The 16,519-nt window shown below is 34.2% G+C and overlaps 2 protein-coding genes across 4 annotated transcripts in view; both read right to left on the bottom strand.

Moving 5' to 3' along the window:
- RABGAP1L (RAB GTPase activating protein 1 like) overlaps window positions 1–16,519 on the bottom strand; it is a 657,663-nt gene that overhangs the window by 406,064 nt on the left and 235,080 nt on the right. The gene's annotated exons all lie outside the window — the stretch shown is intronic.
- On the bottom strand, window positions 5,993–14,771 carry GPR52 (G protein-coupled receptor 52). 2 transcript variants are annotated; one of them, XM_013989617.2, is made up of 2 exons: window positions 10,286–14,771; window positions 5,993–9,400 (listed from the first exon to the last, which is right to left on the bottom strand). In XM_013989617.2, exon 2 carries the CDS (start codon window positions 8,956–8,958, stop codon window positions 7,873–7,875), a length of 1,086 nt encoding a protein of 361 aa, XP_013845071.1. In that variant the 5' UTR covers window positions 8,959–9,400; window positions 10,286–14,771; the 3' UTR covers window positions 5,993–7,872. The 2 variants fall into 2 exon arrangements, with proteins under 2 accessions (XP_013845071.1, XP_013845072.1); XM_013989618.2 differs by having other exon boundaries at window positions 5,993–9,150; window positions 10,286–10,399.

The raw sequence follows: 16,519 nt of genomic DNA, 5'->3' as shown, positions 1-16,519 counted from the left end.
GGAAGTTGGGCTGAGATGCAAAGCCAATGATCGAAATAACAGAAGCCATTACAAGACCTATTTAATAACATTACATCCTAAATATGAAACTTCAAAAAGCATTTCCAAGTAAATGTATCTAAAAAACCCAGGAAAGTTTTAAGACCTTAGACATGCAATAGTTGTTTTTTTTTTTTTAAAGTTGTATCTGGGCAATAGAAGTAGAAGTATGATTATTAATCATTGGGATGTCAAGTTTTTCCTCTAATTCTGTTTGAAGAGAATAAAATGTTAAATGCATACATATTTGTAATTTTTAATTTAAGTACAAATTATATTTTAAAAATCTAACTTACGACTAGAGAATTTCAGAAAAACTTAGATACACATTCTGCAGAAGTTGTTCTCTTGCAAGTAAGAACCTATGTTCTACTTTGAAACTGGTAATTTCAAGCAATTCTAAAAACATAGTTTTGAATCATCTTTTCCTCGCCAAAACAGTAAATATAAGAAAAATTCAAATGTAATTTAATTTATTAAAATATTAAAGTCAAGATTTTCAGGGTTTTAACCTATTTCTTCACAAATTATGTTTTAACCTTCCCCAAATCTATTATTACATTAATTTTACCAATTTAGTATTTTTAATTATAAAATTCCTTGAAAAGTAAATGGAATAACTGAGAAGAGGCTGTTTATTATTATAAAATGTATAATCTAATAATACCTATTTTAAGCCTCAAACTCTACTAGGAACATAAATAAATACTTTAAAATTGTATTTTACACAGAGTATATACATGAACATTTGTTTGTGTCAGGCATAACCTCAGACAAATGTACTGGTCACTTTTTGCTACAGTTTGCACTGTATTCAAAGATATATTTCAAAGTTTAAAGAACAGGCTATATAACTTTGTACTTGATTTCTATGTGTGAGGGCCTTCCATGTAAAATAATGTCATCAGTTTGAATTTATAAAGTGTATTTGGGCACTTTAACCAGCATCGACATTAGTAATACCTGCTTAAGTAGAAAACATAAAATAATATTGGAGTCAAATGTCTGAAGTCAAAGATAAATGTGATTCTTCTTGCATAAAGAAGCATTTGGGGAAATTTAAGAATTTAAACAAATATTTTCATTCAGTAACTTCTATCATCATGAACTGTTTCTTGATATTTATCATCTATACATTGAAAATTTTTTCATTCTCTGAGAAAATCTGGTCCCATTCACTCTAGTGATATCACACACACCTTTCATGTTAAATATCTATTAGAATAACAGTCTCATGCTGAATTTTTACTCTAATTTTCTTCACCTTTGTAGGGAATCACATATAAAAATAGAATAAAAGTTACCATTTAAATAAAATCAAAATGGATTAAAGACCTAAATGTAAGGCCAGATACTATTATAACTCCTTGAGGAAAACACAGGCATAACAGTCTTCAACATAAATTGCAGCAATATCTTTTGGCTCTGTCTCCTATAGTAATGGAAATACAATGAAAAATAAACAAATGGGACCAAATCAAACTTACAAGCTTTTACACAGCAAAGAAAACCATAAACAGAACAAAAAAACCTAAGGACTAAGAAAGAATATTCTCAAATGATGGGACTGACAAGTGTTTAATTTCCCAAATATGCAAATAGTTCATACAACTCAATAACAAAAAAATACAAACAAAAAATGTGCAGAAAACCTTAATAGACATTTTCCCAAAGAAGACATACAGATGGCCAACAGGCACATGAAAAGATACTCAACGCTGCTAATTATTAGAGAAATGCAAATCAAAACTACAATGATGTATCATCTCACACCAGTCAGAATGGCCATCATCAAAAAGTCTACAAAATGGTGGAGAGGGTGTGGAGAGAAAAGAACCCTCGTACATTGTCAACAGGACTATAAATTGGTGCAACCACTATGGAGAACAGTATGGAGGGTTCTTAAAAGACTAAAATCAGAGCTACCATATGATCCTGCAAACCCACTCCTGGGCATATATCCAGAGAAAACCATAACTTGAAAAGATACATTCATCCCAATGTTCACAGCAGTACTACTTACAATAGTCAAGACATGGAAGCAACATAAGTGCCCATCGACAGATGAATAGATTAAGAAGATGTGGTATAACATATATACAACAGCAAGTTAATCCAGCATAAAAAAAGAAGGAAATAATGCCATTCTCAGCAACGTGGATGGACCTAGAGATTATCATACCAAGTAAGTCAGAGAAAGACAAATATATGATATTGCTTTCATGTGGAATCTAAAAAAAGAATGCAAATGAACTTATTTACAAAACAGGAGTAGACTCAGACATAGAAAAGAAATTTGGGATTATCAAAGAGGATGGGGGAGAAGGATAAATTAGGAGATTGGGATTAAAATATACATACAACCATACATAAAATAGCCAACAAGGACCTACTGTATAGCATAGGGAACTATACTCAATATTTTATAATAACATATAATGGAAGAGAATATAAAGAAAGAATATATATATATATATTTATACATATATATGTACAAATGAATCAGTTTACTGTATACCTGAAACTAACCTGACATTGTAAATAAACTATACTGCAATAAAAAGAGGTACAGACATGATCTTTGGGGATGGGGGACTGAGAACAGAATCTTGTCTTTGTGAAATGCAGTCAATACATGAGCTGGACCCTATTTCCCTAATGTAAGGTCATCCTTCAATCCTTCAGTTATTTAAAGATGTGAAAAATGCTAACAGGTGCCATCAATGGTGAACTGAAAAAAAAAAAGTGCATAAAAAAGTAGTACGTGATTGAGATCCATTGCAGATTCAGCAAATAATTTCAAACTGACTGTGTTGAAGCAAAATTAAGTCAAGAATATCTAATTTCATAAGCAGAATGGCATCGAACTTCTCTGAAAATTTTACCTGAAATAGTAAATATCACAGGAGTCAGAAACTATATAAACTGTCTTTGAAAGAAAATAGTATTGTGACAAAACTGGGTAATGTTACTTGTAAAAAAAAAAAAAAACTGTTTTGTGAAACAAAATTATTTTTAAAGTTAGTATTCTCTTTAACGAAACAATTTTCCTATTATAAAAGAAGTCAATGCTCACTATAAAAAATTTTAAACAGGACATTAATAAAGAAGAAAAACTTAATCATATCCCTTTTAATATTTTTAAAAAGAATCACTTAAATTATTAAAGTTAAAATATTTTAAACTATAGAGCAAAACTAGCACTGGATAAAACTTTCATTTATAAGAAATAGTGAAAGGGGAATTTTTTTCAAGTCATCTTGTTTTCCTCAATGACTATACATTTGGTTGTAAACAATGCCACTTTCTATATATCCTTCTTAATCTTAAAATTTCACTCAGGGAAAAGACCAACTGCTGAATCCCATACATCAGAATATTGCATCAACTCAGTAACATAAGCTCCTGTGCATTGCGATGGTCCTACATGGACACAAATGATACTATGCTCAGCATGTTATACTAGCAAATTCCCCATACCTTAATCTTTTACATCTATTTATCATATATTTATGTCTTTTTCCGCATCTAAGGATTAGCTCCCACGGCAGGGAGACACAGAGAAAGTCATTTAAGGCTATAACTTCATTTATAATCTTATGTAATGAATGATACATGTAGAGTGAATCTGCTTGTTTGTATTTGTTCCTTCTAGGTAACGTGTATGTGGAAAAATACCTTAAATTCAATTTTAGTAAGTGAGGAAAACTAAAATGCAAAGAAAAATGACAAGATACTCCTGAACAATCCTTTCCTACTATTGCCAACCTGAAGAAGGAAATATGTTTACATATATTTCATACAATAAAGTGAGGGAGGTAGGTTAATCTCAGAGTCATCCCTGTCTCAGCCCAACATCTGCTTGCTGGACAGCTTTCATCTCAAATGATGTCTTCATTCCTGGGAAATGAGCTATCAGAGATTATGGAAGTTTTCTTTTTTTTTCTTTTTTTTTTGTCTTTTTGCCTTTTCTAGAGCCACTCCTGCAGCACATGGAGATTCCCAGGCTAGGGATCTAATCGGGGCTATAGCCACCGGCCTACACCAGAGCCACAGCATCACTGGATCCAAGTCGCGTCTGCGACCTACACCACAGCTAACGGCAACGCTGGATCCTTAACCCATTGAGAAAGGCCAGGGATTGAACTCGCAACCTCATGGTTCCTAGACAGATTCGTTAACCACTGCGCTATGACGGGAACTCCTATGGAAGTTTTCTACACTGAAAATCATCTGAGTTTAAGCCAAAATTTGAGTTTATACAGACTTGAAAAAAATGCTATAGTTTTTAGGAAACTCTGATATAAAATATAATTTTCTCAAGTTAGAATTAGTGATCTTTAAGTTATAATGGCAATAAAAATGGCAGTCACACAAAGATAATAAGCCAGCAGCTACCATATTCTGAACGCTTTCTATATGTCAGGAGCCACACTGAATGCATAGACTACATTGTCTTAGTTCTCAAATCCAGCCTAATAGGAGGTACAAGTCTCTGGATTTTCCCTCATGAGAAAACTGAAGACTTGGACCATTTAGTTTCTTACGTAGGGCCAAAGAGCTTTTGAGGGCCAGGGTTTCAGTCCATGTTGTACATACCAGTAGGTTATAAAGCCTTCTACCACTACATAATTTTAGGAATGACTCCACAGATAATAGAACCTTTAGTAATAGATGACAGCATTATTGTTTAGCTGTCATTAATAACCAAATTGGATAACTACCATAGAATACAAGATAATGGTAAGAATAATGATTATGCTGTCTATTCTTAAAACACATTGATCTAAAAAAGACAGAATAGTTTCAAAATAAGTATTATCTTACTATATAAACATATTAAGATATATTAAAAGGAAGTGGCTTACTCTAGAGTTGCACATGCAACACAGCAAATGAAGAATCTAAGCCAAGAACTTGCCTTATAGAAGCGCTCCTTTAAGCCTAAAATAAAGCTTTCCTTCTCTACTCTTTTCCTTCAAAAATTTTTTTCAATAAAATTTATAGGGACTTGAAAAAGATATTCAATGAAAGCATAACAAAAATGAACAAAAGTAATGTCAAGAAGATGTCGTGTCCCACCGTTTCAGTTTGATTACAGACTAAAGTAGCAAGTCTGGGCTTATCAGACTACTGCTTTAATAAAAGAGATTTTTAATACGATCAAAGGAAAAAAAAAATAAATAAATAAATATATATATATATATATATATATATATATATAGCACAAGATACGAACTGAAGCAAAAGATTTAGGTGTGAAAAAGGAAAACTCAGGTTTTGCAGGGAAAAGGTAGAGGCAGAAGTATAAGGTGTGTAAGCTCTGGGGGAGAAAAAAGGCAGTATAGCATAATGGTTCGGTATACAGGCTTTGGCTTCAGCCCAACTGAGTGTCAATGAATGTACCTTCTGCACTAAGTTAGTGACGTTGCATAAATCACTTTTCTTTGGTTTTCTCATCTTTAAGATGGGGATAAAAACAGTCTTATCTCCAAGGGTTGTGATGAAGATTAAATGTTCAACTATATGTAAAACATAGTGCCTGGCACATAATTATTGTTATTAGCTACCGTGAGGAAAAGCTGAAAGAGGAAAATGTAATAAACACATCCTCAGATTTTCTGTGCAGAGGACCTATTAAGGTCTTCTCTAACTAAACTTACACACCAAACTAAAGGAATCAAAATCTGACTTCCAAATAATATACATAATGTTAAAGGTTCTATTTATGTTAACTGAAAAGTTAGTAGTATATGTTTCCTCCAACTTTGTCTCCTTCAGCTGGTCTGAATTTAAAAGGCACGTTTCAACTTACCCGAGATGCCACTGGCAAACAGGAGATGAGAATTAATACAAACAATTCAATCCACAGAAATGTGAAAGAATTCAATTTTGATGCCACCAACAATAAAGTCTTACTCTAAGGGTTTTATTAAACTGAAGCAAAGTCTAATTTTGATATTTAGAATACTGTTTTATTTTTTATTTTAAACCTTTCTTACATGTTTAAAAATATACATGGGTTCAGAACAACCCCAATGAAAAGATGACATTTCTTTTACTAAAGGACCTCTAAAGTCAAACAACCAGTGTGCAAACATGGTTTGCTTCCAATTTGAAGAGTCATAGGCACATTTCTCCAAATCCATTTCATAAAACAAATCAAAAATGTTGAGAAGAAAAATATTCAGTAGTTTGATATAAATTTTTAAAATATCTGTCAGGCAGGAAACTTATGGTAAAAAAGTAAGACTTATGATGTTTTAGCACTTACATCTGCTTCACTACTAATTTCCCAAATGCCATTTTGCTACATCTAAACCCCTGACAATTTATTACATAATTCCATGTAGCACACTAAAAAATAAGTTAATTTAACCTCTGAATATGAAAACAAATCTTTACAAAAGAAAATACTGACAATTGTTACCTGTATTTGATAATTAAGTAACTGTGTTCTCAGCAGCACTAAGAATGCAGCTCGCTCTTATATAAATATCTAAATAACAACTACACAAAAGCATTTTTCTCTTCAAAGACATTTTTGTATTTTTTTTCCAATGTTGTTGACTTAAGCAACATTGATCTATATATTGTGCTAAGAAAACATTAGGCACATATCACATAATGTAATTTACATTTTCTTTGTTGTAAAAAATATATTATGTGCAAATGCATTACCACACAAATAATTAGTAAATTAGTAGACACAACAGGAAGCTTTGTAGACCTAACACAAAAAAGTTAATGTTTTACTCTTAAAAAACAAAAAACAAAAACAAAAGGACACACAGATATACCAACTAGCTTTAAGAGAGATTCCTCACTTCTGAGTGAGTACCCTGCATCTGCATTAGAATTATTTATGAATTTTCTTAAATGAATACAAAGCTTAACTATAGCAACAACAGAAAAAAAGACACCACTTTGGACACATGAACTAATTCAAAAGAAATCAAACTAAAATGTTTCCTAAAGCCATTAAAAATACTTAACTCAATATCTCAAACAGTCGATAGAATGTTTTGTTGGAAGGAATAAATTATTCGACATTATGACTGTTTTATATAGTAGATTCTTTCATTAGCTAAGACACTTCTGGATTAAGGTACCAAAGGATGCAGATCAAAAAAAATGGAGGAAAAAATAGCAGGCTGTTAGGAAGGAAGAGGGAGCATAATTTTACCTAGAAAAACAAAATCACTTTATCTTTTTTGTTCATAGCAAAAATTTTGTGCTGCAGATAATATAAAAACACAAGCAAAAGGGTTTTGTGGCAAGTAATAAAACACAATGCTTACTAGGCATCCTCCATAGAGAGACAATTTACAGAGTAGATTAGTGAGTTTAAAAGTACACTTTGATGCAAAAGATTATGCATTATCACATATATAATATGTAGCATTTTTCTATAAAGGGCAATTTATGTAAGTAATTTCCATAAACACAAAAAGAGTGAGAGAGACAGAGACAGACAGAATGAGAGACAGAGACAGGAGAGTCCAGTCAGATAGAGAGACAGATGCCAGGGGCTTTGCTCATGCCCTGTGGAAGATTTGAGACACTTCTTCATCCTCAGTGCTTAATTGTTCCTATTACTGCACATTTATACTCACACGCTACAATTACCTCATGAGATTACCCTCTGTACATCTTTTTCTTTCATTTTTTTCCCATGAAAAAGGAGAAAAAGAAAAAAAAGAAACTGTTAGTCCCTTCCTCTCATAGTCAACCATTCAAGTAAATATTTCTCTGGTGGCAAATTTCCAGGTGGATCAAGAATACAATCCAAAACCACTGTCAGATTACATTTGATTTACTTTGTAGTTCTCTTCAAATGGAGCAGGAATTAGCCCGTTTCCTCGGCTTGGGGTCTCGTGCTTCCTGATCCTTCACACACATACAAGATGTGCACATTGTCTCAGACAGTCTTCGGAGGCCTAGCCGGAAAACACTGTTGGAGAGGCTGTATATCACACAGTTACAAAAACTATTGCTTATAGCAAGCCAGGTTGTTAGGAAGGATAGTGTTGGATTGTCCAAGACCCGGGAGCTTTCGAGAAGAAAGTAGATGATATAGGGGAGCCACAGCATGTAAAACACACTGGTTATCCGAAACAAGACCATGGCATAACGACGGTCAGGGCTATGCCCAGTCTCTCCAGAGGCAGTCACCTCGTGGCTAGGGAATCGGGCCCTCCGGTCATTTATTTCTTTGGTGTGCTGCCGGCAAATTTTGAAAATATGGAAGTAAGTGAAGCAGACAACAAAGGCAGCAGGAGCATAAAGTAAACAAACTATAAAGCCAGTAAAATAGGCACTGGTGAGCCAAGAAGAGGCACACCATTCAAAAATGTCACCGTGGTAACCAGGTTTCCCCCAGCCAAAAAACGAAGGCAAGAAAATTAGGCAAGAGTAGATCCAGATTAAAATAATGCAAATTCTCAGGCGACAAGGGGTGACCAGTTGATTGTAGGAAAGAGGCTTGGTTATTGCAAGATAGCGATCCACACTTATGCAAGCAAGACATGCCATAGAAACACTTTTTAGAACGGAGATGATATATCCAAAAACCTGGCAAGTCAGTGACTCATGGATACCTGTGGAGTAGTGCAGAAGTGAGAGAGTAGGAACCAAGCAGCTAACTCCAACGAAAAGATCAGCATATGCCATCGTCTGAATGAAATAGCTGGTCGTATAATGGTGTAAGAGTGGAGCACAGTGAAAGACAAAAATGACCGTTAAATTCCCAGCAATGATTAAAAATGTCAGCAAGACAATAACAACTGTCTCAAAGATGCAGACATCCACCGCACTGTAGTGGCCAAATCCAAGTGGACAGGAATGACGTTCAGACACATTCAAAGTGCCACTGCTCATGTTCAGGATCCTCCATTCAATTCCCCTGGATTCATTCATGGCTTGGAATTAAAGGAACCTGCAGCCTTGGCTACAGCAAGCAGGTGCCCTGCCCAGCATCTGCTAAACTCTGCCCATGAGAGTCTCAGAACCAGCTTCGGTAGACAGTGGCAGTGCTTCTGTCACAGCTGAGCATCCCAGGGAGTACTCAAGTCTCTTCATCAGCCTCAGTGCAGCAATAACACACCTCAGCTTTGGGGGGGGGGGAATGGGAGGGGAATAAGATAGAAAGGAGGTGAAGAAAAGGTCACTGATTAGCTTCCTCCGGGGCTTTCAAACAACTTTTTGCAGACATAAGGCACTTCTAGAGAAAATAGACTTCTTAATAATATCATGTATAAGAAAAATTCAATCTGTGAAAGAAAAAAAAGCAATTGCCAAGGGCAGAAAAGCTTTTGTGGGCCGTTTGTTCTTCTCAGAAAGGTAGTTTCTTAGGCATCAACTAGAAAGAATGAGAAAAGAAAAAGTCTTAAATAGTCTCAGGCTTCCTGTTTCATCTGTCATGAGAAGTGGAATCATATTTTAGAATTTAAATAGTTAAGATCTCAGATTTGGTTGGAAAGCTGAGAAAAAGTTCATTGTGGCAAAGAGTGTCTTTGGACTCAGTTCAGGGTTTGATGCTGGTGGGTCAACTTTAAGATCCATTTCCTTCTCTTTTCTCTCAAAAGCTAAGAACTCCCTTCTCCAATAAGGTTAATTCCAAAAGATTCATCTCTATTTGGGCACAGAGGAGCAAAACAGAGGTAACAGACTCCAGACTGCCCTATAACTCTTATGAAGGGGGAAAAAAAGCATATTTCCAGTAGGGAAGATAATACACAAATGGGTCAACACTGACAAAATATGATAAAGTTGTGAAGTTTTAATTCTGCATGCATTTTTTTTTAAAGCATTCAGATGAAAACAGTTTTAATCCATGACCGTTACTGGTGCTACCACCAGAAATGTAACTTCTACTTCCTCAAAAGGAAAATAAATCACTTTTGCTATTCATTTCAGCATCAATAACTGAAAATAACCTTCATTAGCTGATACGTCACCTTCCTTATAATGGTACATGATCATAAAATATACAGCTCAAAGTTATTTCTCACCTTTGCAACCACACCTACATCTCACAAATAAATGTAAAATATGTGAAATTTAGACAATAATAAAAACTTTTCTCTATACTGAGCTTATTTGACTAAAAATGCTGCCATTACTTATTTCTTAGGTATTTCTAGTAAGCTTTATAATCTATATTTCTATATCTTCTCTATTTTCATTAAATGATTAACACGTTAAATCATTACTTCAACTAAATCTTTTGAAAGTGGAAAATTACCTTGTTTGTTATATTTGCAGTTATATAGCAGCCATATGTTAAGAAAGTGCCTCTTCTATTTCTGTATTCTATTTTGAGCAAGTGCTCAATTAACACAGGGGCCATCAGGTAGATTATAAGATGTTCTTGTTTTAAAATACTTCTAAAGCATCAAGATGAGTTTAAATCCTAGAGTTTGCAATACTGAAAGGCAGGCAGGATAGAATCCATCCAAAAGGCTTCCAAGGTCATTCTGATATCAGGTTAACATTTGTCAAAAGTCTCTTTTAAAGTATAGGCATTTCACAGAGTCTCTTGTCAGGCTTTGTTGTCATACCTTTTCAAGAATTAATATGCATTAGAAGTAAAAACATTTCCTTCAGGAACAATGCAGCAGCTTAAGAGAAAGCATTCTTTTGAAAGTTATTTTCTTGTGTGCACCACCAAGTCACTCAGGGAAGTCTGTCTTCTTTTATAATAGCCACAGGATATTCCTCCTTGTACATTCCTAGTTTCACTTATCACAAAATAGTTCTCTTGTTACAGGAATAAAACAATGCTTCTCACCTACATTCACTCTTAGCTGCTAGGCTGGGCTGCTTGATTCAGAGGTCCGATTTACTGTGATGCAGTTACCAAGATGCTGTCGGTATATTCTTCACAATCTCTCAGAATCACTGCCTCCACCTGAGCCGAAGCCCTGCTCCTCCTCCTCATCCTGAGCTGATGCAGAAGAACTCACCATCAGAAAGGTGACTCGGTCCTCCTGCCCCAATCAACAGCACAGCACAGCCAATGGCTACTGCAGCTGAAACTGTCACTAGGTAACAGTTGCCAGGCACATGCAGGCTTATAGACTTACTCGGCAAGCTCCGATCAAGATTGACAAAAGAAGACAATGGAAATGACCGATCCTTACAACATATTAATGGCATGTGTGAATTTTTAGAGGTATTCTCCTTGTAGCAAGTGTAAAGATTATTTCCTATGAGCAGGACAGAAAAAAGAAAAAAACCCTGGGATATACCTTTAAACCCTGTAGAGAAACTACCACAAGGTACTATGACACTAAAAAGTCAGCAGTAATCTAATGCTCATTGGCAGAAAAAACTTATTAATTATTAAAACTCAGCTAAGTCTCCATGAACTCAAGTGATAGAGCTATTATTTTTACTCTCTAAAATATATTATATTTTGATTAACAGAAGTTATTTTATCATCTCTCAAAGCTCTGCCACACCCACACTAAATTGCTGAATTTGATGTATTTAACTGTACAAACAAAGCATTGGAACTAACACCCTATGATAAGATCTACTTGGGGTAATATTTAAGGTTAAATATGGCTTCAAAGGAGTAGATATTAGAAATAAATAGAATGATTGTTTAGTCTACTTTTTTATCTTAATAGAGAGTCAAAGAGTCAAAGAACTTTGTCATATAGTATTTGAGTTACTTATACCCAAAAGAAAGCAAATTAATCTTATTTATATGATGGAAGTTAAAACATTTCCATTTATTTTGACTTACTATAGACAAACATTCACTATTTTAGGTATATTTCTTATGGGGTCAGCAAACTTCTTAAAGGTGACTTAGAATAAATTTGCAATTACTTCAGAATTGAATTAGGAAATTTAAGATGAAAATGAAGATAATCAACATTTAAGAACATCCTGTGTACTAAGCATTATGCTATATGCTTAAATATTTTTCTCAGTTAAAAACTTACATATCTATGAAGTAGATACCCATCACTATCACATTTCAAAGGAAGAAATTAGGTACCTAGAGAAGATAAATATAACTTGCCTACTATTATGAAACTGTGAAAACAGAAATGAGACAGGTCAATACTGTCGTTCTTAAGGACATTTTGATGCTCCTCTCCTTCCCACTTAAGCAGGTAGTTGGGAAATGTCTAAGATTTATTATTTTGGATTTCAAAAAATGATTTCTAAATAATCAAAAATGATATTCTTTCCTCAAGTTGAACTGTCTTTCAGGAACACCATATCTTTGTTAAAATCTTCAGGGGGCTCAGTGAAATATAGAATGGAAGTACATTTCTCAATACCAGAAAAATTTATAAAACAAGTTAGAATAACAATCTCAGAATAGTACCAAATTGAGATTTGAAATAAATGTTTACATTTAATACAAAAAAGCTAGAAAGTCCTATTTTACAGAGACATATTCTCACTGTTAGGGATATATGAAAGTATGAAAATCAAACAAGACTGGATTTAACTAACACTCTCACAATAATAACAAATATTCAAAATAAAAATTACACTAATAAATATTCATGAAGGTAGACAGGTCATGAATTCCACATAAAGAAAAGTAAAAAAATGAACTTTACTACAAAACCATTGGAAAATAAAATTCTATTAATTATTAAAGCTACCTTGACACCAAAATCTAAACAAGTCATTTCAAAAGTATAGACTGTGTATTATTTTTCAGTTTTTGAATTGTAATAGTTTATAAATCAAAGAAATGGCAAAAAAATCTCATTTAGCAAAATTCAAATACTAGATCACTTTAGTGTGACATTAATTTCCAGCAAATACTATGAATTTGAGTCTAAGAAAACTGTAAATGATCCCCAGTTGTACATTCTGCCAAAGATACATGATAATATGAGAGGAGAGTTCAAGAAGCAGACCTTTGACTCACTAAGCTTCTTTTCTTCTACCAAGATAATTTCCTTCTTTTCTGCAGTGGACTCTTTCTCCTAGCCCCTGACCTTCCTTCCTTTCTTCCCTCTTTTTCTTATTCAATTGTAGTAGAAACTAATTTATAATGTGAAGCTCTCATAACAAGAGCATTAATATCACATATTTACATAGCTCATGACATAAAGCACTCTGTTTTTATACTAGACATAATTCTCTTCATTTCGGGGATCATTAGGTGTTTTATTATTGCTATTCTTATTACAGTCATTATCAACTGCTCCCCTCTCTTTTTCAACTGATGAATGCTAGTTGTGAAGTATCTAAGAGGAATTATTATTTGGCATTACTTCAGAATTACTTCTAACAGCCAAATCTGTATAACTTTTGGACATGATGCATCACAGATGTGGAACTTTTCATTTATACCTGAATATGTTTCATACGCTCTTTTATATATACCAATATTTCATTATTAGACTCTAAGCAACTCCAGCAATTACTCAATAAGATCTAAACAGCAAAGGAAGAGAGGATCACTAGCCATCAATGGTAAATGGGATAAACAGTAGGCAGTCACTGTCAAGGAGAAAGGCACAACCAGTATCATAAAAAGCAAATGTAGCATAAAGTAAAAAGTTTTTAAAGCATATTTCTTCAAAGAACGAAAAGGTGTATGGATTCAGAATTTGCCTATTTCTATTCCTCCCATCTGTTAACCTTTCGTCATCTCCACTGTCACTGCCCTAAGTAAGCTAGAGTCCACATCAAGTTGTATGGGACCACTACAGTGCTTCCAATCTGGTCTTCCTGAGTTGTCTGTGACCTCTCTTTAATCACTTATGTGCAAAACAGAGAATATTCTTTCCAAAATGCAAACCAGATGACATCACTTCCGTTTACAATGCTTCAGTGTTTCACACTGCCCTTAGGATAAAATCCTAACAGATCCTATAAAATCTGGTCTCCAAGTATCTATCCAGTTTAACTTCTACATTGTTTAGGATTACTTAAACTGATTCTTTCTCCCATAATCCACCCTCCCCCCCACACACACATATTTGCTATGTTTCCTACTGCCACAGGATATTTGTACCCACTGCTTAATATGTCATCACATTTCTTTTAGCTCATTCAGATACAATCTTCAGGCTTCAGTTCAAACACTACTTCTTCGTCAGAGAAACCAAACTTGAATTCCTGGATTAGACCAGATTCCCACACTTATAGTTTATAATCTATTTTTGTTCAGTTTTGTCTTCCTGACTGGATCACAAGCTTCATGAGGGGAGCAACTGTTTTGTTTCTCACTATATCTCAAGTGCCCTCACTACAGTGTTGGGCATAGAAAAGGAGCTGAACAAATAAGTGTTTAGTATAGTTTTAATACAAAGCATATATAATAGCTTGAGAAGTCTATAAGAAGACAGAAAAACACTAATAGCCAGTTTTATAAAGTTTGAGTATACAAAGTTCCTTACAGTCCCTTGTATGACATACAAGCTTCACTAGAAAGCTGTAAAACATATGGCCAAATAACGGGGGGGGATATAATTAGCCTCCTAATCTATTCAAATTAAGGTCAATATTATTCACCTATACCTCCACATAAGCCCTATTCAATATATTTGAAAAAAACTGCTTTGAAAAAACATATCTAGTATGAGATAATGATTGTTTATTTATCATTTCAAGAATGACAGGGAGTTCTCATCGTGGCTTGGTAGTTAACAAACCCAACTAGTATCCAAGAGGACATGGGTTCGATCCCTGGCCTTGCTCAGTGGGTCAGCCATCTGGCCTTGAGCTGTGGTGTAGGTCGAAGACGTGGCTTGGATCCCTCCTTGCTGTGGTTGTGGTATAGGCCAGCAGCTACAGCTCGGATTCGACTCTTAGCCTGGGAACCTCCATATACCTGCTACAAGTGCAGCCCTAAAAAGACCAAAAAAAAAAAAAAGAAAAAAAAGAATGACAAATGTTGCAAAATGTAGTATCAAAGTGTAGAGTTTTAAATGTACTATCAGGTGTAGTATCAAAGCAACTTTGTTTCAGTGCTAAAGAAAAAATAAACCCTCTGAAGTGGCATATATTAAAATTCACTGATTTTGTGACCCCTCAAGAGCAGAAAACAAGTTTATAAGTTAATTTTACTACATGGCAAGTCACTGACAATTAAAAATACTTAACAAATGTTAAGTTAGTGGCAATACAGAAGAAAAACCTCAACCTCACAAAGACACTCCCCAGGAAAACCTACAGCTAACATGATACATAATGGTGAAAGAGTAAATGTTTTTTCCTTAAGACTGGGAACAAGACAAAGAGGTCTGTTCTCATTGCTTCCAGGTACTGTGTTCTGGGGATCCTGATGAGCATAACAGGCAAGACAAAGAAACAGTTAAGTAATAAAAGAAAAGCAATACTTGACTGTATACAGAAGAAATACCCCCAAAAAACTACTCCAAAGCCCATTAGAATGAGTAAATTCTGTCGGAATACAAGGTTAATATACAAAAATCACTGAGTTTCCATACACTTGGAACAAACAACAATGAATGAAAATTTAAAACAATAAACTATTTTAAATAGCCTCAAAACACAGAAAACATGAATAAATTTTAAAAAAGATGTGTAAGACCTCTACCCTAAGAGTTACAAAATGTCACTGAGAAAAATGAAAAGGTCCCAAGGAACTGGGAGAGAGAGATCTATACCATCTTCATGTATGAGAAGACTCCATATTGTTACGAATGTTAGTTTTTCTCAAATTGATCTATAGATTTATTGCTATTGCAATTAAAATCCAACTAGGTTTTCGGTAAAACTAAGAGGTTGATCCTAGACCTTATATTAAACACAAAGGACCCAGGATAGCTAAAACAATCTTAAGGAAGGATTAGAAAAAAATGGAAGACTGGCACAACCTGATTTCAAGACTTTCTATAAAGCCATGATAATCAAGATTGGCATGAGCACAGGCAAACGGATTACTTAAAAGAACAAATAGACCAAAAATAAACCCAAAATTACCAAGTGAATTTGAATAGACTCTAAAACGAGTCAAGGAAAAAAAGAAAATCTTTTCAGTAGAGAGTACTAGAAAAGTTTTAATAACTGGAGGAAGATAAACATAGACCCTTTCCTCATACTGTACACAAAAGTTTATTTGAATGGTCATAGATATAAACACAAAAAATAAATATACTTAAAATAAAAATTCTGCTTTTCAAAAAGAAAAGAAAATCAGTAAGCAAGCCAAAAGCCTGAGAGAAAATACCAGTAAAACATTTATCTAACAAAAAACCTACATCCAAAATACAAAATGCACTCCTACAGTTAATGAAAATGCAAATAACCCAATTAAAAATGGGAAAATACCAACAAAGCACTTCACAAAGGAAGATACATAGATGGACATTCAAGAAAATGAAAAAAAAAAAATACTCAGTATCAATAGTCATTAAGAAAAGACAAAGTTGGAGTTCCCGTCGTGGTGCAGTGGTTAACGAATCCGACTAGGAACCATGAGGTTGCAGGTTTGATCCCTGTCCTTGCTCAGTGGGTTGACGATCTG

This window comes from Sus scrofa, chromosome 9, assembly GCF_000003025.6.
Source record: "Sus scrofa isolate TJ Tabasco breed Duroc chromosome 9, Sscrofa11.1, whole genome shotgun sequence".
Taxonomy (NCBI): domain Eukaryota; kingdom Metazoa; phylum Chordata; class Mammalia; order Artiodactyla; family Suidae; genus Sus; species Sus scrofa.
This window is presented reverse-complemented; position numbering and strand designations above follow the sequence as displayed.

Excerpts from the sequence above, each read along its gene's own strand:
- GPR52 (XM_013989617.2), bottom strand. The coding sequence starts at position 8,958 with ATGAATGAATCCAGGGGAATTGAATGGAGGATCCTGAACATGAGCAGT.